Source organism: Chiloscyllium plagiosum, unplaced genomic scaffold, assembly GCF_037043375.1.
Source record: "Chiloscyllium plagiosum isolate Xiang-an unplaced genomic scaffold, Cpla_swu_hap1 HiC_scaffold_4, whole genome shotgun sequence".
In the NCBI taxonomy this organism is placed as follows: domain Eukaryota; kingdom Metazoa; phylum Chordata; class Chondrichthyes; order Orectolobiformes; family Hemiscylliidae; genus Chiloscyllium; species Chiloscyllium plagiosum.
Window position 1 is genome coordinate 4128640 of NW_028270142.1, and position 21680 is coordinate 4150319.

At 64.4% G+C, this 21680-nt stretch overlaps 1 protein-coding gene across 5 annotated transcripts in view; it reads right to left on the reverse strand.

Annotated features, from left to right (window-relative positions):
- unm_hu7910 (un-named hu7910) overlaps nucleotides 1-12461 on the reverse strand; it is a 235060-nt gene extending 222599 nt beyond the window's left edge. For 2 of the 5 annotated variants that reach the window (XM_087985915.1, XM_043689309.2), the window contains exon 1: nucleotides 12220-12461. In XM_087985915.1, the coding sequence (XP_087842041.1) occupies nucleotides 12220-12277 (58 nt within the window). In that variant the 5' untranslated portion in view covers nucleotides 12278-12461. The remainder of the gene's footprint in view (nucleotides 1-12219) is intronic. The other 3 variants (XM_087985918.1, XM_087985914.1, XM_087985917.1) reach the window with 2 other exon arrangements.
- Between the last annotated feature and the right edge of the window lie 9219 nt (nucleotides 12462-21680).

The window sequence follows — 21680 nt, forward strand, 5'->3', positions numbered from 1 at the left end:
CTCTCTCTCCCACCCCCCCCCCCCGGCTCTCCCCTCCTCTCTCTCCCACCCCCCCCCCGGCTCTCCCCTCCTCTCTCTCCCACCCCCCCCCCGGCTCTCCCCTCCTCTCTCTCCCACCCCCCCCCCCCGGCTCTCCCCTCCTCTCTCTCCCCCCCCCCCCCCCGGCTCTCCCCTCCTCTCTCTCCCACCCCCCCCCCGGCTCTCCCCTCCTCTCTCTCCCACCCCCCCCCCGGCTCTCCCCTCCTCTCTCTCCCACCCCCCCCCCCGGCTCTCCCCTCCTCTCTCTCCCCCCCCCGCCCCGGCTCTCCCCTCCTCTCCCTCCCCCCCCCCCCCGGCTCTTTCCCCCCCGCTCTTCCCCCCCCCCCCCCGGCTCTCCACTCCTCTTCCCCCCCCCCCCCGGCTCTCCCCTCCTCTCTCCCCCCCCCCCCCCCCCCCCCCCGGCTCTCCCCTCCTCTCTCCCCTCCCCTCCCCGGCTCTCCCCTCCTCTCTCCCCTCCCCCCCCCCGGCTGTCCCCTCCTCTCTCCCCCCCCCCCCGGCTCTCCCCTCCTCTCTCTCCCCAACCCCCTCCCGGCTCTCCCCTCCTCTCTCTCCCCACCCCCCCCCCGGCTCTCCCCCCCACCCCCCCCCCGGCTCTCCCCTCCTCTTCCCCCCCCCCCGGCTCTCCCCTCCCCCCCCCCCCGGCTCTCCCCTCCTCTCTCTCCCCCCCCCCCCCCCCGGCCTCTCCCCCCCCCCCCCCCTCCTCTTCCCCCCCCCCCCCGGCTCTTCCCCCCCCCGGCTCTCCCCTCCTCTCTCCCCTCCCCCCCCCCCGGCTCTCCCCTCCTCTCTCCCCTTCCCCCCCCCCCCCCCCCCCGGCTCTCCCCTCCTCTCTCCCCTCCCCCCCCCCAGCCTCTCCCCTCCTCTCTCCCTCCCCCCCCCCCGGCTCTCCCCTCCTCTCTCCCCCCCCCCCCCGGCTCTCCCCTCCTCGCTCTCCCCACCCCCCCCCCCGGCTCTCCCCCACCCCCCCCGGCTCTCCCCTCCTCTTCCCCCCCCCCCCCGGCTCTCCCCTCCTCTTCCCCCCCCCCCCGGCTCTCCCCTCCTCTTCCCCCCCCCCCCGGCTCTCCCCTCCTCTTCCCCCCCCCCGGCTCTCCCCTCCTCTCTCCCCTCCCCCCCCGGCTCTCCCCTCCTCTTCCCCCCCCCCCCGGCTCTCCCCTCCTCTCTCCCCTCCCCCCCCGGCTCTCCCCTCCCCCCCCGGCTCTCCCCTCCTCTCTCCCCTCCCCCCCCCGGCTCTCCCCTCCTCCCCCCGGCTCTCCCCCTCCTCTCTCCCCTCCCCCCCCCCCCCGGCTCTCCCCTCCTCCTCTCCCTCCCCCCCCCCCGGCTCTCCCCTCCTCTCTCCCCTCCCCCCCCCCCCCCCCGGCTCTCCCCTCCCTCTCTCCCCCCCCCCCCCCCGGCTCTCCCCTCCTCGCTCTCCCCACCCCCCCCCCCGGCTCTCCCCACCCCCCCCCGGCTCTCCCCTCCTCTTCCCCCCCCCCCGGCTCTCCCACCCCCCCCGCTCTCCCCTCCTCTTCCCCCCCCCCGGCTCTCCCCTCCTCTTCCCCCCCCCCCGGCTCTCCCCTCCTCTCTCCCCTCCCCCCCCCGGCTCTCCCCTCCTCTTCCCCCCCCCCCCCCCCGGCTCTCCCCTCCTCTCTCCCCTCCCCCCCCCGGCTCTCCCCTCCCCCCCCCGGCTCTCCCCTCCTCTCTCCCCTCCCCCCCCCGGCTCTCCCTCCTCTCTCCCCTCCCCCCCCGGCTCTCCCCTCCTCTCTCCCCTCCCCCCCCGGCTCTCCCCTCCTCCCCCCGGCTCTCCCCTCCCCCCCGGCTCTCCCCTCCTCTCTCCCCCCCCCCCCCGGCTCTCCCCCCCCCCCCCCGGCTCTCCCCTCCTCGCTCTCCCCACCCCCCCCCCGGCTCTCCCCCTCCTCGCTCTCCCCACCACCCCCCCCCGGCTCTCCCCTCCTCGCTCTCCCCACCCCCCCCCCCGGCTCTCCCCCTCCTCGCTCTCCCCACCCCCCCCCCGGCTCTCCCCTCCTCGCTCTCCCCACCCCCCCCCCGGCTCTCCCCTCCTCGCTCTCCCCACCCCCCCCCCCCGGCTCTCCCCTCCTCGCTCTCCCCACCCCCCCCCCCGGCTCTCCCCTCCTCGCTCTCCCCACCCCCCCCCCCCGGCTCTCCCCACCCCCCCCCCCGGCTCTCCCCTCCTCTCTCCCCTCCCCCCCCCCCCCCCCCCGGCTCTCCCCTCCTCTCTCCCCTACCCCCCCCCCCCCCGGCTCTCCCCTCCTCTCTCCCCCCCCCCCCCCCCCCCCGGCTCTCCCCTCCTCGCTCTCCCCACCCCCCCCCCCCGGCTCTCCCCACCCCCCCCCGGCTCTCCCCTCCTCTTCCCCCCCCCCCGGCTCTCCCCACCCCCCCCCGGCTCTCCCCTCCTCTTCCCCCCCCCCCCCGGCTCTCCCCTCCTCTTCCCCCCCCCGGCTCTCCCCTCCTCTCTCCCCTCCCCCCCCGGCTCTCCCCCTCCTCTCCCCCCCCCCCCCCCGGCTCTCCCCTCCTCTCTCCCCTCCCCCCCCCGGCTCTCCCCTCCCCACCCCGGCTCTCCCCTCCTCTCTCCCCTCCCCCCCCCCGGCTCTCCCCTCCTCTCTCCCCTCCCCCCCCGGCTCTCCCCTCCTCTCTCCCCTCCCCCCCCCGGCTCTCCCCTCCTCTCTCCCCTCCCCCCCCGGCTCTCCCCTCCTCTCTCCCCCCCCCCCCGGCTCTCCCCTCCTCGCTCTCCCCACCCCCCCCCCCGGCTCTCCCCACCCCCCCCCGGCTCTCCCCTCCTCTTCCCCCCCCCCCCGGCTCTCCCCACCCCCCCCCGGCTCTCCCCTCCTCTTCCCCCCCCCCCCGGCTCTCCCCACCCCCCCCCGGCTCTCCCCTCCTCTTCCCCCCCCCCCCCGGCTCTCCCCTCCTCTTCCCCCCCCCCCGGCTCTCCCTCCTCTCTCCCCTCCCCCCCCGGCTCTCCCCTCCTCTTCCCCCCCCCCCGGCTCTCCCCTCCTCTCCCCCCCCCCCCCCCCCGGCTCTCCCCTCCTCTCTCCCCTCCCCCCCCGGCTCTCCCCTCCCCCCCCCGGCTCTCCCTCCTCTCTCCCCTCCCCCCCCCGGCTCTCCCCTCCTCCCCCCGGCTCTCCCCTCCTCTCTCCCCTCCCCCCCCGGCTCTCCCCTCCTCTCTCCCCTCCCCCCCCCGGCTCTCCCCTCCTCCCCCCGGCTCTCCCCTCCTCTCTCCCCTCCCCCCCCGGCTCTCCCCTCCTCTCTCCCCTCCCCCCCGGCTCTCCCCTCCTCTCTCCCCTCCCCCCCCGGCTCTCCCCTCCTCTCTCCCCTCCCCCCCCCGGCTCTCCCCTCCTCCCCCCGGCTCTCCCCTCCTCTCTCCCCTCCCCCCCCGGCTCTCCCCTCCTCTCTCCCCTCCCCCCCCGGCTCTCCCCTCCTCTCTCCCCTCCCCCCCCCGGCTCTCCCCTCCTCTCTCCCCTCCCCCCCGGCTCTCCCCTCCTCTCTCCCCTCCCCCCCCCGGCTCTCCCCTCCTCCCCCCCGGCTCTCCCCTCCTCTCTCCCCTCCCCCCCCCGGCTCTCCCCTCCTCTCTCCCCCCCCCCCCCCGGCTCTCCCTCCTCCCCCCGGCTCTCCCCTCCTCTCTCCCCTCCCCCCCCGGCTCTCCCCCTCCTCTCTCCCCCCCCCCCCCCGGCTCTCCCCTCCTCGCTCTCCCCACCCCCCCCCCCCCGGCTCTCCCCTCCTCGCTCTCCCCACCCCCCCCCCCCCGGCTCTCCCCTCCTCGCTCTCCCCACCCCTCCCCCCCGGCTCTCCCCTCCTCGCTCTCCCCACCCCCCCCCCCCCCCGGCTCTCCCCTCCTCGCTCTCCCCACCCCCCCCCCCCGGCTCTCCCCTCCTCGCTCTCCCCACCCACCCCCCCCCCCCGGCTCTCCCCTCCTCGCTCTCCCCACCCACCCCCCCCCCCCCGGCTCTCCCCTCCTCTCTCCCCTCCCCCCCCGGCTCTCCCCTCCTCTCTCCCCCCCCCCCCCGGCTCTCCCCTCCTCGCTCTCCCCACCCCCCCCCGGCTCTCCCCTCCTCGCTCTCCCCCCCCCCCCCCCCGGCTCTCCCCTCCTCTCTCCCCTCCCCCCCCCCCCCCCGGCTCTCCCCTCCTCCCCCCCCCGGCTCTCCCCTCCTCGCTCTCCCCACCCCCCCCCCGGCTCTCCCCACCCCCCCCCGGCTCTCCCTCCTCTTCCCCCCCCCCCCGGCTCTCCCCACCCCCCCCGGCTCTCCCCTCCTCTTCCCCCCCCCCCGGCTCTCCCCTCCTCTTCCCCCCCCCCGGCTCTCCCCTCCTCTCTCCCCTCCCCCCCCGGCTCTCCCCTCCTCTTCCCCCCCCCCCCGGCTCTCCCTCCTCTCCCCCCCCCCCCCCCGGCTCTCCCCTCCTCTCTCCCCTCCCCCCCCGGCTCTCCCCTCCCCCCCCCGGCTCTCCCCTCCTCTCTCCCCTCCCCCCCCCGGCTCTCCCCTCCTCCCCCCGGCTCTCCCCTCCTCTCTCCCCTCCCCCCCCGCTCTCCCCTCCTCTCTCCCCTCCCCCCCCCGGCTCTCCCCTCCTCCCCCCGGCTCTCCCCTCCTCTCTCACCTCCCCCCCCGGCTCTCCCCTCCTCTCTCCCCCTCCCCCCTCCGGCTCTCCCCTCCTCTCTCCCCTCCCCCCCCCGGCTCTCCCCTCCTCTCTCCCCTCCCCCCCCCGGCTCTCCCCTCCTCCCCCCGGCTCTCCCCTCCTCTCTCCCCTCCCCCCCCGGCTCTCCCCTCCTCTCTCCCCTCCCCCCCCCGGCTCTCCCCTCCTCTCTCCCCTCCCCCCCCGGCTCTCCCCTCCTCTCTCCCCTCCCCCCCCGGCTCTCCCCTCCTCTCTCCCCTCCCCCCCCCGGCTCTCCCCTCCTCCCCCCGGCTCTCCCCTCCTCTTTCCCCTCCCCCCCCGGCTCTCCCCTCCTCTCTCCCCCCCCCCCCCCGGCTCTCCCCTCCTCCCCCCGGCTCTCCCCTCCTCTCTCCCCTCCCCCCCCGGCTCTCCCCTCCTCTCTCCCCCCCCCCCCGGCTCTCCCCTCCTCGCTCTCCCCACCCCCCCCCGGCTCTCCCCTCCTCTCTCCCCTCCCCCCCCGGCTCTCCCCTCCTCTCTCCCCTCCCCCCCCCCGGCTCTCCCCTCCTCCCCCGGCTCTCCCCTCCTCTCTCCCCTCCCCCCCCCGGCTCTCCCCTCCTCTCTCCCCCCCCCCCCCCCCGGCTCTCCCCTCCTCCCCCCGGCTCTCCCCTCCTCTCTCCCTCCCCCCCCGGCTCTCCCCTCCTCTCTCCCCCCCCCCCCCGGCTCTCCCCTCCTCCCCCCGGCTCTCCCCTCCTCTTCCCCTCCCCCCCGGCTCTCCCCTCCTCTCTCCCCCCCCCCCCCCGGCTCTCCCCTCCTCGCTCTCCCCACCCCCCCCCCCGGCTCTCCCCTCCTCGCTCTCCCCACCCCCCCCCCCCCCGGCTCTCCCCTCCTCGCTCTCCCCACCCTCCCCCCCCGGCTCTCCCCTCCTCGCTCTCCCCACCCCCCCCCCCCCCCCGGCTCTCCCCTCCTCGCTCTCCCCACCCACCCCCCCCCCCCCCCGGCTCTCCCCTCCTCGCTCTCCCCACCCACCCCCCCCCCCCCGGCTCTCCCCTCCTCGCTCTCCCCACCCACCCCCCCCCCCCCGGCTCTCCCCTCCTCGCTCTCCCCACCCACCCCCCCCCCCCCCGGCTCTCCCCTCCTCGCTCTCCCCACCCACCCCCCCCCCCCCCGGCTCTCCCCTCCTCGCTCTCCCCACCCACCCCCCCCCCCCCCGGCTCTCCCCTCCTCGCTCTCCCACCCACCCCCCCCCCCCCCGGCTCTCCCCTCCTCGCTCTCCCCACCCACCCCCCCCCCCCCCCCGCTCTCCCCTCCTCGCTCTCCCCACCCACCCCCCCCCCCCCCCCGGCTCTCCCCTCCTCGCTCTCCCCACCCACCCCCCCCCCCCCCGGCTCTCCCCTCCTCGCTCTCCCCACCCACCCCCCCCCCCCCCCGGCTCTCCCCTCCTCGCTCTCCCACCCACCCCCCCCCCCCCGGCTCTCCCCTCCTCGCTCTCCCCACCCACCCCCCCCCCCCGGCTCTCCCCTCCTCGCTCTCCCCACCCACCCCCCCCCCCCCGGCTCTCCCCTCCTCGCTCTCCCCACCCACCCCCCCCCCCCGGCTCTCCCCTCCTCGCTCTCCCCACCCACCCACCCCCCCCGGCTCTCCCCTCCTCGCTCTCCCCACCCACCCCCCCCCCCCCGGCTCTCCCCTCCTCTTCCCCCCCCCCGGCTCTCCCCTCCTCTCTCCCCTCCCCCCCCCGGCTCTCCCCTCCTCTTCCCCCCCCCGGCTCTCCCCTCCTCTCTCCCCTCCCCCCCCCGGCTCTCCCCTCCCCCCCCCCGGCTCTCCCCTCCTCTCTTCCCTCCCCCCCCCCGGCTCTCCCCTCCCCCCCCGGCTCTCCCCTCCTCTCTCCCCCCCCCCCCCCGGCTCTCCCCTCCCCCCCCCCCCCCCCGGCTCTCCCCTCCTCGCTCTCCCACCCACCCCCCCCCCCGGCTCTCCCCTCCTCTTCCCCCCCCCCCGGCTCTCCCCTCCTCGCTCTCCCCACCCACCCCCCCCCCCCGGCTCTCCCCTCCTCGCTCTCCCCACCCACCCCCCCCCCCCCCCGGCTCTCCCCTCCTCGCTCTCCCCACCCACCCCCCCCCCCCCGGCTCTCCCCTCCTCGCTCTCCCCTCCCCCCCCCCCCCGGCTCTCCCCTCCTCTCTCCCCCCCCCCCCCCGGCTCTCCCCTCCTCGCTCTCCCCACCCCCCCCCCGGCTCTCCCCACCCCCCCCCGGCTCTCCCCTCCTCTTCCCCCCCCCCCCGGCTCTCCCCTCCTCTTCCCCCCCCCCCCCGGCTCTCCCCTCCTCTTCCCCCCCCCCCCGGCTCTCCCCTCCTCTTCCCCCCCCCCCGGCTCTCCCCTCCTCTCTCCCCTCCCCCCCCGGCTCTCCCCTCCTCTTCCCCCCCCCCCCCGGCTCTCCCCTCCTCTCTCCCCTCCCCCCCCGGCTCTCCCCTCCCCCCCCGGCTCTCCCCTCCTCTCTCCCCTCCCCCCCCCGGCTCTCCCCTCCTCCCCCCGGCTCTCCCCTCCTCTCTCCCCTCCCCCCCCCCCCCGGCTCTCCCCTCCTCTCTCCCCTCCCCCCCCCCCGGCTCTCCCCTCCTCTCTCCCCTCCCCCCCCCCCCCCCCCGGCTCTCCCCTCCTCTCTCCCCCCCCCCCCCCGGCTCTCCCCTCCTCGCTCTCCCCACCCCCCCCCCGGCTCTCCCCACCCCCCCCCGGCTCTCCCCTCCTCTTCCCCCCCCCCCGGCTCTCCCCACCCCCCCCGGCTCTCCCCTCCTCTTCCCCCCCCCGGCTCTCCCCTCCTCTTCCCCCCCCCCCCGGCTCTCCCCTCCTCTCTCCCCTCCCCCCCCGGCTCTCCCCTCCTCTTCCCCCCCCCCCCCGGCTCTCCCCTCCTCTCTCCCCTCCCCCCCCCGGCTCTCCCCTCCCCCCCCCGGCTCTCCCCTCCTCTCTCCCCTCCCCCCCCGGCTCTCCCCTCCTCTCTCCCCTCCCCCCCCGGCTCTCCCCTCCTCTCTCCCCTCCCCCCCCGGCTCTCCCCTCCTCCCCCCGGCTCTCCCCTCCCCCCCCGGCTCTCCCCTCCTCTCTCCCCCCCCCCCCCCGGCTCTCCCCCCCCCCCCCCCGGCTCTCCCCTCCTCGCTCTCCCCACCCCCCCCCCGGCTCTCCCCTCCTCGCTCTCCCCCACCACCCCCCCCCGGCTCTCCCCTCCTCGCTCTCCCCACCCCCCCCCCCCGGCTCTCCCCTCCTCGCTCTCCCCACCCCCCCCCCGGCTCTCCCCTCCTCGCTCTCCCCACCCCCCCCCCGGCTCTCCCCTCCTCGCTCTCCCCACCCCCCCCCCCCGGCTCTCCCCTCCTCCGCTCTCCCCACCCCCCCCCCCCCCGGCTCTCCCCTCCTCGCTCTCCCCACCCCCCCCCCCCCGGCTCTCCCCTCCTCGCTCTCCCCACCCCCCCCCCCCGGCTCTCCCCACCCCCCCCCCCGGCTCTCCCCTCCTCTCTCCCCTCCCCCCCCCCCCCCCCCCCGGCTCTCCCCTCCTCTCTCCCCTACCCCCCCCCCCCCCGGCTCTCCCCTCCTCTCTCCCCCCCCCCCCCCCCCCGGCTCTCCCCCCTCCTCGCTCTCCCCACCCCCCCCCCCGGCTCTCCCCACCCCCCCCCCGGCTCTCCCCTCCTCTTCCCCCCCCCCCGGCTCTCCCCACCCCCCCCCCGGCTCTCCCCTCCTCTTCCCCCCCCCCCCGGCTCTCCCCTCCTCTTCCCCCCCCCCGGCTCTCCCCTCCTCTCTCCCCTCCCCCCCGGCTCTCCCCTCCTCTTCCCCCCCCCCCCCCCCCCCGGCTCTCCCCTCCTCTCTCCCCTCCCCCCCCGGCTCTCCCCTCCCCACCCCGGCTCTCCCCTCCTCTCTCCCCTCCCCCCCCCCGGCTCTCCCCTCCTCTCTCCCCTCCCCCCCCGGCTCTCCCCTCCTCTCTCCCCTCCCCCCCCCGGCTCTCCCCTCCTCTCTCCCTCCCCCCCCGGCTCTCCCCTCCTCTCTCCCCCCCCCCCCGGCTCTCCCCTCCTCGCTCTCCCCACCCCCCCCCCCCGGCTCTCCCCACCCCCCCCCGGCTCTCCCCTCCTCTTCCCCCCCCCCCCGGCTCTCCCCACCCCCCCCCGGCTCTCCCCTCCTCTTCCCCCCCCCCCCCGGCTCTCCCACCCCCCCCCCCGGCTCTCCCCTCCTCTTCCCCCCCCCCCCGGCTCTCCCCTCCTCTTCCCCCCCCCGGCTCTCCCCTCCTCTCTCCCCTCCCCCCCCGGCTCTCCCCTCCTCTTCCCCCCCCCCCCCGGCTCTCCCCTCCTCTCCCCCCCCCCCCCCCGGCTCTCCCCTCCTCTCTCCCCTCCCCCCCCGGCTCTCCCTCCCCCCCCCGGCTCTCCCCTCCTCTCTCCCCTCCCCCCCCCGGCTCTCCCCTCCTCCCCCCGGCTCTCCCCTCCTCTCTCCCCTCCCCCCCCCGGCTCTCCCCCTCCTCTCTCCCCTCCCCCCCCCCGGCTCTCCCCTCCTCCCCCCGGCTCTCCCCTCCTCTCTCCCCTCCCCCCCCGGCTCTCCCCTCCTCTCTCCCCTCCCCCCCCGGCTCTCCCCTCCTCTCTCCCCTCCCCCCCCCGGCTCTCCCCTCCTCCCCCCGGCTCTCCCCTCCTCTCTCCCCTCCCCCCCCGGCTCTCCCCTCCTCTCTCCCCTCCCCCCCCGGCTCTCCCCTCCTCTCTCCCCTCCCCCCCCCCGGCTCTCCCCTCCTCTCTCCCCTCCCCCCCCGGCTCTCCCCTCCTCTCTCCCCTCCCCCCCCCGGCTCTCCCCTCCTCCCCCCGGCTCTCCCCTCCTCTCTCCCCTCCCCCCCCGGCTCTCCCCTCCTCTCTCCCCCCCCCCCCCCGGCTCTCCCCTCCTCCCCCCGGCTCTCCCCTCCTCTCTCCCCTCCCCCCCCGGCTCTCCCCTCCTCTCTCCCCCCCCCCCCCGGCTCTCCCCTCCTCGCTCTCCCCACCCCCCCCCCCCCGGCTCTCCCCTCCTCGCTCTCCCCACCCCCCCCCCCCCGGCTCTCCCCTCCTCGCTCTCCCCACCCCTCCCCCCCGGCTCTCCCCTCCTCGCTCTCCCCACCCCCCCCCCCCCCGGCTCTCCCCTCCTCGCTCTCCCCACCCCCCCCCCCCCGGCTCTCCCCTCCTCGCTCTCCCCACCCACCCCCCCCCCCGGCTCTCCCCTCCTCGCTCTCCCCACCCACCCCCCCCCCCCCGGCTCTCCCCTCCTCTCTCCCCTCCCCCCCCGGCTCTCCCCTCCTCTCTCCCCCCCCCCCCGGCTCTCCCCTCCTCGCTCTCCCCACCCCCCCCCGGCTCTCCCCTCCTCGCTCTCCCCACCCCCCCCCCCCGGCTCTCCCCTCCTCTCTCCCCTCCCCCCCCCCCCCCCCGGCTCTCCCCTCCTCCCCCCCCCCGGCTCTCCCCTCCTCGCTCTCCCCACCCCCCCCCCCGGCTCTCCCCACCCCCCCCCGGCTCTCCCCTCCTCTTCCCCCCCCCCCCGGCTCTCCCCACCCCCCCCCGGCTCTCCCCTCCTCTTCCCCCCCCCCCCCGGCTCTCCCCTCCTCTTCCCCCCCCCCGGCTCTCCCCTCCTCTCTCCCCTCCCCCCCCGGCTCTCCCCTCCTCTTCCCCCCCCCCCGGCTCTCCCCTCCTCTCCCCCCCCCCCCCCCGGCTCTCCCCTCCTCTCTCCCCTCCCCCCCCGGCTCTCCCCTCCCCCCCCCGGCTCTCCCCTCCTCTCTCCCCTCCCCCCCCCGGCTCTCCCCTCCTCCCCCCGGCTCTCCCCTCCTCTCTCCCCTCCCCCCCCGGCTCTCCCCTCCTCTCTCCCCTCCCCCCCCCCGGCTCTCCCCTCCTCCCCCCGGCTCTCCCCTCCTCTCTCCCCTCCCCCCCCGGCTCTCCCCTCCTCTCTCCCCTCCCCCCCCGGCTCTCCCCTCCTCTCTCCCCTCCCCCCCCGGCTCTCCCCTCCTCTCTCCCCTCCCCCCCCCGGCTCTCCCCTCCTCCCCCCGGCTCTCCCCTCCTCTCTCCCCTCCCCCCCCGGCTCTCCCCTCCTCTCTCCCCTCCCCCCCCGGCTCTCCCCTCCTCTCTCCCCTCCCCCCCCCGGCTCTCCCCTCCTCTCTCCCCTCCCCCCCCGGCTCTCCCCTCCTCTCTCCCCTCCCCCCCCCGGCTCTCCCCTCCTCCCCCCGGCTCTCCCCTCCTCTTTCCCCTCCCCCCCCGGCTCTCCCCTCCTCTCTCCCCCCCCCCCCCCCGGCTCTCCCCTCCTCCCCCCGGCTCTCCCCTCCTCTCTCCCCTCCCCCCCCGGCTCTCCCCTCCTCTCTCCCCCCCCCCCCCCGGCTCTCCCCTCCTCGCTCTCCCCACCCCCCCCCCCCCGGCTCTCCCCTCCTCTCTCCCCTCCCCCCCCGGCTCTCCCCTCCTCTCTCCCCTCCCCCCCCCGGCTCTCCCCTCCTCCCCCCGGCTCTCCCCTCCTCTCTCCCCTCCCCCCCCGGCTCTCCCCTCCTCTCTCCCCCCCCCCCCCCCCCGGCTCTCCCCTCCTCCCCCCGGCTCTCCCCTCCTCTCTCCCCTCCCCCCCCGGCTCTCCCCTCCTCTCTCCCCCCCCCCCCCCCCGGCTCTCCCCTCCTCCCCCCGGCTCTCCCCTCCTCTCTCCCCTCCCCCCCCGGCTCTCCCCTCCTCTCTCCCCCCCCCCCCCCCGGCTCTCCCCTCCTCGCTCTCCCCACCCCCCCCCCCCCCGGCTCTCCCCTCCTCGCTCTCCCCACCCCCCCCCCCCCCGGCTCTCCCCTCCTCGCTCTCCCCACCCCCCCCCCCCCCGGCTCTCCCCTCCTCGCTCTCCCCACCCCTCCCCCCCGGCTCTCCCCTCCTCGCTCTCCCCACCCCCCCCCCCCCCCGGCTCTCCCCTCCTCGCTCTCCCCACCCACCCCCCCCCCCCCCGGCTCTCCCCTCCTCGCTCTCCCCACCCACCCCCCCCCCCCCGGCTCTCCCCTCCTCGCTCTCCCCACCCACCCCCCCCCCCCCCCGGCTCTCCCCTCCTCGCTCTCCCCACCCACCCCCCCCCCCCCGGCTCTCCCCTCCTCGCTCTCCCCACCCACCCCCCCCCCCCCCGGCTCTCCCCTCCTCGCTCTCCCCACCCACCCCCCCCCCCCCCGGCTCTCCCCTCCTCGCTCTCCCCACCCACCCCCCCCCCCCCCGGCTCTCCCCTCCTCGCTCTCCCCACCCACCCCCCCCCCCCCCGGCTCTCCCCTCCTCGCTCTCCCCACCCACCCCCCCCCCCCCCGGCTCTCCCCTCCTCGCTCTCCCCACCCACCCCCCCCCCCCCCCGGCTCTCCCCTCCTCGCTCTCCCCACCCACCCCCCCCCGGCTCTCCCCTCCTCTCTCTCCCCTCCTCCCCCCCCGGCTCTCCCCTCCTCCCCCCCCGGCTCTCCCCTCCTCTCCCCCCGGCTCTCCCCTCCTCTTCCCCCCCCCCTCTCCCTCTCCCCCCCTCTCCTCCTCCCCCCCCGGGCTCTCCCTCCCCTCCGGCTCTCCTCTCCCCCTCCTCTCCCTCTCCCCCTCCTCTCCCCTCCCCCCGGCTCTCCCCTCCTCCCCCTCCTCTCCCCGGCCCTCCCCCCCCGGCTCTGACCTTTCCGGGATGCTGACGAGTTGGAGCGGCTGTTGGCCGCCTTGCTCTTCGATGTCATGGTTCACTCCTTCAGAAGGTGCCGCGGGATGGAAGAGGATGCGGCGATGGCCCGACTGGGACTCTGTGTGTGTGTGAGAGACAGAGACACACCGTCTGGCCGCCGGTCCCCCTCAGGCCCCTGTCTGTGTCAGGGTCTGTGTCACTCCCAGTGCCCCTGGGTCTGTCTCGCTCTCGCGCTCGCGGCCGTTGGTCCCCACCTGACCCCCCCCCAAGCCCCACCCCCTTCTCTCCGGGGGAGTGAGGGAGCGTGGAGCGCCGTCTGACCGACAGCCCCCTTCACCAATCGACCGCGGTCCTCCGGTTAGACTCTCTTTCCTATTGGCTATGCAGCGGCATGCTCCGCCCTCCTCCTCGCGCCCAGCGAACGTGGCAACATGGAAGCGGGAAAGCCTCGCGAGAGGGGCGTCGGCCGAGTGCTGCCGCTCAAAGGCTGGTGCCTCCAGTGGAGCCCCGGCCCCGGCCCCGGCCCTGGGATTCGGTGGCGTTTTGGTCGTGTCCTGATCTACGAGCCGAGAGACCCGGGTTCAATATCCAGAGACGCCTGACAGGGTCTCTGACACAGGCTGAGGTGAATGCATGTTGTGAAGTTGAGAGAACTTTTGTGGAGCAATGGTAGTGCCCATAACTCTGGGCTAGGAGGTCCTGGTTTAACTATGCGTTCGTTAACATGTCGTTGCAAGGATACGAAGCGAACAAAGACAGAAATTGCTGGAGGAGATCAGCAGGACTGACAGCATCAGAGTTTACCTTTCACATCCAGTGACCCTGCATCAGAAGAGTCAATATGTCAGTGCAGGTTGTTTAGAGAATATTTAAAGGCTCTTATGGTACAGTGGTTCTCTCCTTGCCTCTAGGCCAAAAGACCCAGGTTCATATCCCACCTGCTTCATGATGAAGTGTGTTTAAAAGTTTTGGGGAACTCTACTTTGGTGCAATGGTAGAATCCTGACCTCCCCCAGCCTAAGAGGCCTGGGTTCAAGTCCTATCTGCTCAAGCGGTGTGACATCACATCTCTGAATGAGTTCATTTCAAATATCTACTCCCAGACACTAGGTGTTTCTGCTAATGGTGGACCTCTCCCTCAAATAATGTTGGGTATGTGGTGCTGTAACCTAGAGAAATCCACAGATTTGACCCAAAGACCATGTTAGATTATCCAATATTGTTGGATCTCTGGAAACCAATCGCTCACGGGGAATTATCATATTGTTTCTAAGGGAAGTAAGGTACTGCAGATGCTCAATGAAGTGCCAGTGTAACTCAGCCTGTCTGGCAGCAAATGTGGAGGAAAAAAAACGAAAGAACTGCAGATAGTGTAAGTCAGAAACTGGTGCCAACACCTTCATAAAGCTTTATTTGGTGTACTCTTTACAATTCTGATAGGTAGGGTGCTGTTAAACTGGAAAGGGTCCAAAAACGTTCACAAGGATATTACTGATACTGGAGGGTTTGAGTTATATGGATAGGCTGGGACATTTTTCCTTGGACCGTAGGAGGCTGAGGGCTGACCTTATAGAGGTTTATAAAATCATGAAGGGGATGGATAGTGTGGAATATAGGTAAAGTAGTGTTACTTCTGCAATCATAATTACTTATGCAAGGTAAATGAACTCACACCAGTGTATAATTGTTTCAACCAAGAGCTGAGTCAACAAAAATGAAAACTGTGAAGGAAATATATAATTGTTTTTGTATTAGCTAAAATGTGCATACAAGAATGAAACGTGCCTGCAAACAATAGTAGATGTTACAGACAAATAGATAAGGTACTGTGAGGATGTAGGTTAAGCCAGATATGCTTGTACAAGCAGTAGTTATAAGCATCTGTTTCCCACTTCTGCAAAAACACAAAAACAAACCCCAATTAAAAGGTCATAAGGTTCAATATGGTTGAGGAATGGGAGGAAATGTCACAAGTAGGGGAAATAGATGACAGTGAAGGAGGATAAACCTAACAATGGACCACAGCAGGATGGCCAAGTAAAACTTGTACTTTGTTATGCACAAGGCCGGATAAGGCAGGAGATAAACAATAGTAATGGGCACCGGGTTTGGAGTAGTGAATCCTATATAAGATATGTACTTGCTAAGCTCTGCGTGTCTATTTTAGGCACCACACTTGCAAGCGTATAATAAACGCTTCAGATCTTGTCTTGGACTGAAATTATTGAAGTGAGTGAGTGAGGACACAGGTATAAGATGAGCGGAGAAAGATATAAAAGGGATTGAGGGGCAACATTTTCACATAGGGTGATGTGAATGAGCTACCAGAGGAAGTAGCAGAGGTGGATACAATTACAACATTTAAAAGGCACTTGGACAGGTACATGGATAGGAAAGGTTTAGATGGATAGAAGCCAAATGCGGGCAAATGGGATTAGTTCAGGTTAGGAAATCTGGTCAGCATGGACGAGTTAGGCCATAGGGCCTGTTTCCATGCTGTATGACCATGACTCTACAATTGGTTTAACATGAGTCACAGAATGCTGATGAATCCACCAAAAGATTTGATAATATTTATGCTGTAAATGAGAGGAACATCATGCAAGGAACACAGAAAATAGCACGTAAATACACAAATTTGGATAGCATTTGTTACATTGGCCCTTATTGCACCCTTCACTTGCCACCCCTTCCCCCCCACATTCCTCATGAAGGGCTTATGCCTGAAGTGTTGGTATTCCTGCTCCTCAGATGCTTCCTGACCTACTATGCTTTTCCAATACCACACTTTTTGAATTTATTAGAATAGAAACATATTCAGCCCTTTGAGCTTGCTGCGCCCTTCAATATAATCATGGCTGATCATCCAACACTGTACTATATTCCCACTTTCTCCCCATATGCTTTGATCCCTTTAGCTCTAAGAAATAAATTTAACTCCTTCGAGAAAACATTTGACATTTTGGCCTTGATCGCTTTCTGAGCATGAGAGTTCTACAAGCACATTATTCTCTGGGACAAAAAAACTGCTCATCTTAATCCTAAATGACCTACCCTGTACCCTGAGACTGTTGTCCCATTTTCCCTGTCCCTGTACCAATTGAAGCAAAACACTCAGAGACTCAGTATGACTTTACCTCCTTCATCTTTATTCCGAGCTCTGGAGGGAGAGACAATGATCACACATATGCACAGAGACATGAGTTCTCAGTCTTCTCTTGAACAGCAGATTCTTAAGGAATTATATAGTCACTTCCACTGAGCATCATCCAGATAAGGCAACATCCGTGTTGATTGGGTGACCATTAGAATCACCGTGTGTCAATAGTAAAGATTAAGTCATCTGACATTATACAATGAACGTTCTTAAACTTGTTAATTGGCTTCATGTAATAAATGCTTTTCACCTTGTTAAATCACTACCCTTGCCTCCAGCACCTCATTGTTTACTGCAAGTTCTTATCTGATCCAGAAAGAGTAAAAACGGAGTGGTTATGTACCCTGATTGGAGACTCTAGAACAGGGAGAACACAGATGGTTGTGATATGAGTGAATATGTTTAAATCTCAGATAAACAAGCTTTTGGTCTCTCAGATAATCAGGAGATTATGGAGAATGGATGGCAAGCTGGAGATGACGAAGAAGATGAGTCGTGATTGTATTTAATGGCAATGCGCATTTAAGGGGCTGAATGGATGAACGTGCATCTATGTCATAGGTCGCTGCTCAAATGAATTGATAACAAAAACTTGGAATGAAAAGTGGCAACTAACATCACTCCACAAAAGTGTACTGCATTAAAACTATATCTCCAACAAAAGAGAATTTAACCAAGTCCCTTGACATTCAATGTCATTACCATCACTGAATCCCTCACTGTCGACGTCCTGGGATTGCTATTGACCTGAGACTGAACTGGAACAATTTTATAGATACTGTGAGTACAAGAGTAGGTCAGGGTTTGGGAATTCCGAGGCAGGAATGTACCTCCTATAAGCCCAAATCGGGTCAATTACCAACAAGACACCAGTCAGGGAGTGATGGAATATTCTCCAGTTGCCTGAATGAGTGCAGCTCCAATAACACTCAAGAAGTTGAATGCTATAAGCAGCATCCTTAATTGGCCCCCACCCTCAACATTCAATTCCTCCAGCACCGACACACAGAGTAGAAGCTGTGTGTACCATCTCCAACGTGTATTCTGCCATCTTATCGAGTGTCCTTCGCCCGCACCTTCCATCTCAACCACCGAGAAGAGGCAGCACAGGCATGGGAATACCACTAGGTGCAAGTTCCCCTCCAAGCCACACGTTAGTCTCATTTAAAACTACATCTCCAGTCCTTCACTGTCACTTGGTCAAAATTCTGGAACTCATTTTTTTAACCAACATTTTTTGCTTAGCCCCCACATGGATGGCAACAGTTCAAGGCAGTAGCTCACCACAATGTTAATGTGAGTAAACAGCACAAGTGTTGTTACATACCTATATAGACAGGATGATAAGAGACAGCATTTCATTGAAATCATACGGACCCAGTCTCCTAATCCACATGATCTGATGTCATTATACAGATGCACAGTCATTACACCTAGAGGAAGCATGCAATTCACATTACGCTACACCTTTCCCTAGTTCAGTCAGTAGCGGTAGGTTTGCAGACAAGCTGGAGTCAAGGACTGTGTACAAGTGCAAATTCAGTAGCTGATTGGTCTAAGGACTAACAAGTAGTTATTGATGCCAAGTGATTTCTGCCTGCCAGTAACTATGTGATTGGTCCCAGGTAGCTGAACAGCTTGGGATTGTGAACAACTTTAGGAACTGTCTCTATTTTGTGCAGAAGAAAAATACAGGTGAGGTGCTGGAACACTGGAGGTTGGCAAACGTGGTGCCACTGTTTAAGAAGGGTGGTAAGGACAAGCCAGGGAAGTATCGACCAGTGATCCTGACGTCGGTGGTGGGCAAGTTGTTGGAGGGAATCCTGAGGGACAGGATGTACATGTATTTGGAAAGGCAAGGATTTATTAGGGATAGTCAACATGGCTTTGTGCGTGGGAAATCATGTCTCACAAACTTGATTGAGTTTTTTGAGCAAGTAACAAAGAGGATTGATGAGGGCAGAGTGGTAGATGTGATCTATATGGACTCCAATAAGGCGTTCGACAAGGTTCCCCAAGGGAGACTGATTAGCAAGGTTGGATCTCATGGAATGCAGGGAGAACTAGCCATTTGGATACAGAACTGGCTCAAAGGTAGAAGACAGAGGGTGGTGGTGGAGGGTTGTTTTTCACACTGGAGGCCTGTGACCAGTGGAGTGCCACAAGGATCGGTGCTGGGTTCTCTACTTTTTGTCATTTACGTAAATGATTTGGATGCGAACATAAGAGGTACGGTTAGTAAGTTTGCAGATGACACCAAAATTGGAGGTGTAGTGGACAGCTAAGAGGGTTACCTCAAATTACAACAGGATCTGGACCAGATGGGCCAATGGGCTGAGAAGTGGCAGATGGAGTTTAATTCAAATAAATGTGAGGTGCTGCATTTTGGGAAAGCAAATCTTAGCAGGACTTATACACTTAATGGTAGGATCCTAGGGAGTGTTGCTGGACAAAGAGACCTTGGAGTGCAGGTTCATAGCTCCTTGAAAGTGGAGTTGCAGGTAGATAGGATAGTGAAGAAGGCGTTTGGTATGCTTTCCTTTATTGGTCAGAGTATTGAGTACAGGGGTTGGGAGGTCATGTTGCGGATGTACAGGATATTGGTTAGACCACTGTTGGAATATTGCATGCAATTCTGGTCTCCTTCCAATCGGAAAGATGTTGTGAAACTTGAAAGGGTTCAGAAAAGATTTACAAGGATGTTGCCAGGGTTGGAAGATTCAAGCTATAGGGAGAGGCTGAACAGGCTGGGGCTGTTTTCCCTGGTGCGTGGGAAGCTGAGGGGTGACCTTATAGAGGTTTATAAAATTATGAGGGGCACAGATAGGGTAAATAGGCAAAGTCTTTTCCCTGGACTCTCTGGGGAGTCCAGAACTAGAGGGCATAGGTTTCGGGTGAGAGGGGAAAGATATAAAAGAGACCTATGGGCCAACGTTTTCACGCAGAGGGTGGTACGTGTATGGAATGAGCTGCCAGAGAATGTGGTGGAGGCTGGTACAAATGCAACATTTAAGAGGCATTTGGACGGGTATATGAATAGGAAGGATTTGGAGGGATATGGGCCGGGTGCTGGCAGGTGGGACTAAATTAGGTTGGGATATCTGGTCGGCATGGACGAGTTGGGCCACAGGGTCTGTTTCCATGCTGTACATCTCTATGACTCTGACATCATAATGGGGAAGGTACAGAGAGAGTTGGCCTTACTATGACAGCTGAATTCTAACAGATCAAAAGCATCATTCACAGTGAGAAAAACAGTAAATCTGTCAAATGAGCCACACTGATCCAACTCATATACTTCAAAACAGAGGACGAGTATTAATTTCCAAGTATTCTTGGTTTTTCCCTCTGAATTCAGTCTGGTGGCTATGGGGACACACAGTATCAGATGGGAGAGACTCATCAGCAGGATGTCCATGTGTGTGTACAACTGTGAACTCAGTTTGTATCTCCATGTCAGATTTGGTGAGTTTCTCCAGAACCTTCTACACTGTATTTCAGATCACCATCATTGCATGGTTGGAGATGCTGGTGTTGGACTGGGGTGTACAAAATTAAAAATCACATAAAACCAGGTTATTGTCCCAACAGGTTTATTTGGAAGCACTAGCTTTCATAGCACTGCCCCTTCACCAGGTGGTTGTGGAGTATAAGATCGTAAGACACAGAATTTATTGCAAAAGTTTACGGTGTGATGGAACTGAAAAAGACCTGGATTGTTTGTTAAGTCTCTCATCTTTTAGAATGAAGATGTTGGTTTCAGTTCCTTCATATGTAAATCGCAGAGCTTATTTAAAGTTACATTCTCATGTGAACTTTAACAATAGGTGTCATGTCAGCCCAGATAATGAATTGAAGGTGTGAGGTGCCCTGTGTGAGACTGTCTGTGCCCAATGTTCAGACTGATTCTAATCTAAAAAAGGGATTTGCAGAACCTTACATGGATTCATGCAGTTTTTGAGCAAAATAAAATGTAATTCTGCAAGTACAAATTCACCCCACAAACTTATATGTGTGTGTGTGTGTGTGTGTGTGTGCACACGCGCGCGCATGCGCGTGTGGTAGGCGGGGGTTATGAGTGTCTGTGAGAGTGTGTGTATGTGTGTGAGTGTGATTGTAAATGGGTATAGGTATCTGTGAAAGGGTGCGTGTACGCATGAGAGTTTGAGAGTGTATGTGTGAGCATATGAGAGAGAGAGCTTGTGTATGAGGGAGAATCTGTGTGAGTGTATGGGTCTGTAGGAGTGTGTGTGTGTCTGTAGGAATGCATGTGTGTAGGATTGTCTGAGTGTGTGTGTCTGTCTGTCTATGAGTGTGCATCTGTCTGTGTGTATGTGTCTGTAGGAGTGTCTGTGTGACTGTGTCCTTGTGTGTGTGTCTGTCAACCTGTCTGTGTGTGTGCATCTGTCTGTGTGTGCGTAGTGCAATGGGGCCACCTGTAGTGTGGCATGAACCAAGGTCCTGTTTGAAGCCATCCCCATGGGTACCTGACTTGGCTTTCAGCCCACACACACACATACACACACACACACACACAAGTTTGTGGGGTGAATTTGTATTTGCAGAATTACATTTTATTTTGCTCAAAAACTGCATGAATCCATGTAAAGTTCTGTAAATCCCTTTTTTAGATTAGAATCAGTCTGAACATTGGGGCACAGACAGTCTCACACAGGGCACCTCACACCTGAGCCAACATGGCACCTATTGTTGGAATTCACTTGAGAATATAACTTTAAAAAAGTTCTATGATTTACATATGAAAGAACTGAAACCAACATGGTCATTCTAAAAGGTGAGAGACGTAACAAACAATCCAGGTCTTTTTCAATATATAATTTCAGTTACATCACACTGTAAACTTTTGCTATAAATTCTGTGTCCTATGATCTTATACTCCACAACCACCTGATGAAGGAGCATCGCTCCGAAAGCTAGTGTGCTTCCAATTAAACCTGTTGGACTCTAACCTGGTGTTGTGTGATTTTTAACTTTGTACACCCCAGTCCAAATCATGACTGTTGGACTATGATGGTGTTGTGTGATTTTTAACACCATCATTGCAGTACTGCAAGTGTCTGATCGGTGGTTCTGATTTATAACAAAGAAGACATTTTCTACCATAATGTGTCAAACTTAATACTTGCGTGCAACATCCAAAACACTCCACAGTGATCCACTTTGTGATCTATCTGATGTCATATCACACTCCTACTTTGAGCTCTCCTTGTTGCCCTGGGGGGAATTGATGAAACTGCTCATGTCTCTCACTTTGTGGCCGTGAAGAGTGTGGCAGCCACCATCAGCAGGATCTGAGAGACAGATGCACCCTCTGTCAGTGGATCCTTGATCCCATCAATGATGTAGAAACTATATTCTCTTCCACCACATTCTCAGCTCTTGTTAGGCTGTCCTCCTGGTCTGAGGAAGCTTTCTGTCACTTCCCCCCATTACTGGCGTATCTCTTGTCCAGGATGTTCAACACCTGTCTTATTCCATGGTGGTCAAAGTTACAGAAGATGCAGACGTTGTCTGTTTCAAAAGCTGAGGGAGAAAAGCTGTGAAGTTATTCCAATGATATTTTTTTCTTTAGGAGAAACATTATTGCAACATCTTGACTGACTCACTATCTAATCCCTTCCTTTGTCGATAAACCAATATCCCCAGTATGGAATCTAGTGGATCAACAATGCTTTGAGCCTGTAATTTTTTTTAACATCTGTAATGGATCTTTCCAAAGGAATTATTCGTAGCTTGGTGTCATTCATTGTCGTTCATTAATCATGGAATGGAATCATTAGAGAAATGGAAAATATGAAATGCCAAGGGGCAATACCAAACTAAGCTTGAGACCCAGACCAACCACACAGATACCCATCATTTGTGGCAAGGCTTACATGACATAGCGGGCTACAAAGTGAAGTTGAACAGAATCGCAGGCAACAGCACATCCCTTCCCAACAAGCTTAATGCATTCTGCACTTGTTTTGAACAGAAGGTCAGTGAAGTGATATCACTTATCCCAACAGCCTCTGTTGCACTGGTACCTACCCTGGACATCAGATACACCTTCTCGAGAGTGAACGCATGGAGTCCCTGGCTGTACACCCAGATCCTGCGTGGATCAGCTGGTGGATCAGATGTGATATTCACATCTCTAACCTCTCCTCTCTGCGAGCTGAAATCCCCACCTACTTCAAAAAGACCACCATCATCCCAGTGTCAAAGAAAAATCATGCAGCATGCCTTAATGACTACCACCCAGTGGTTCTGACCTCCATTATTATGAAGTGCTTTGTGA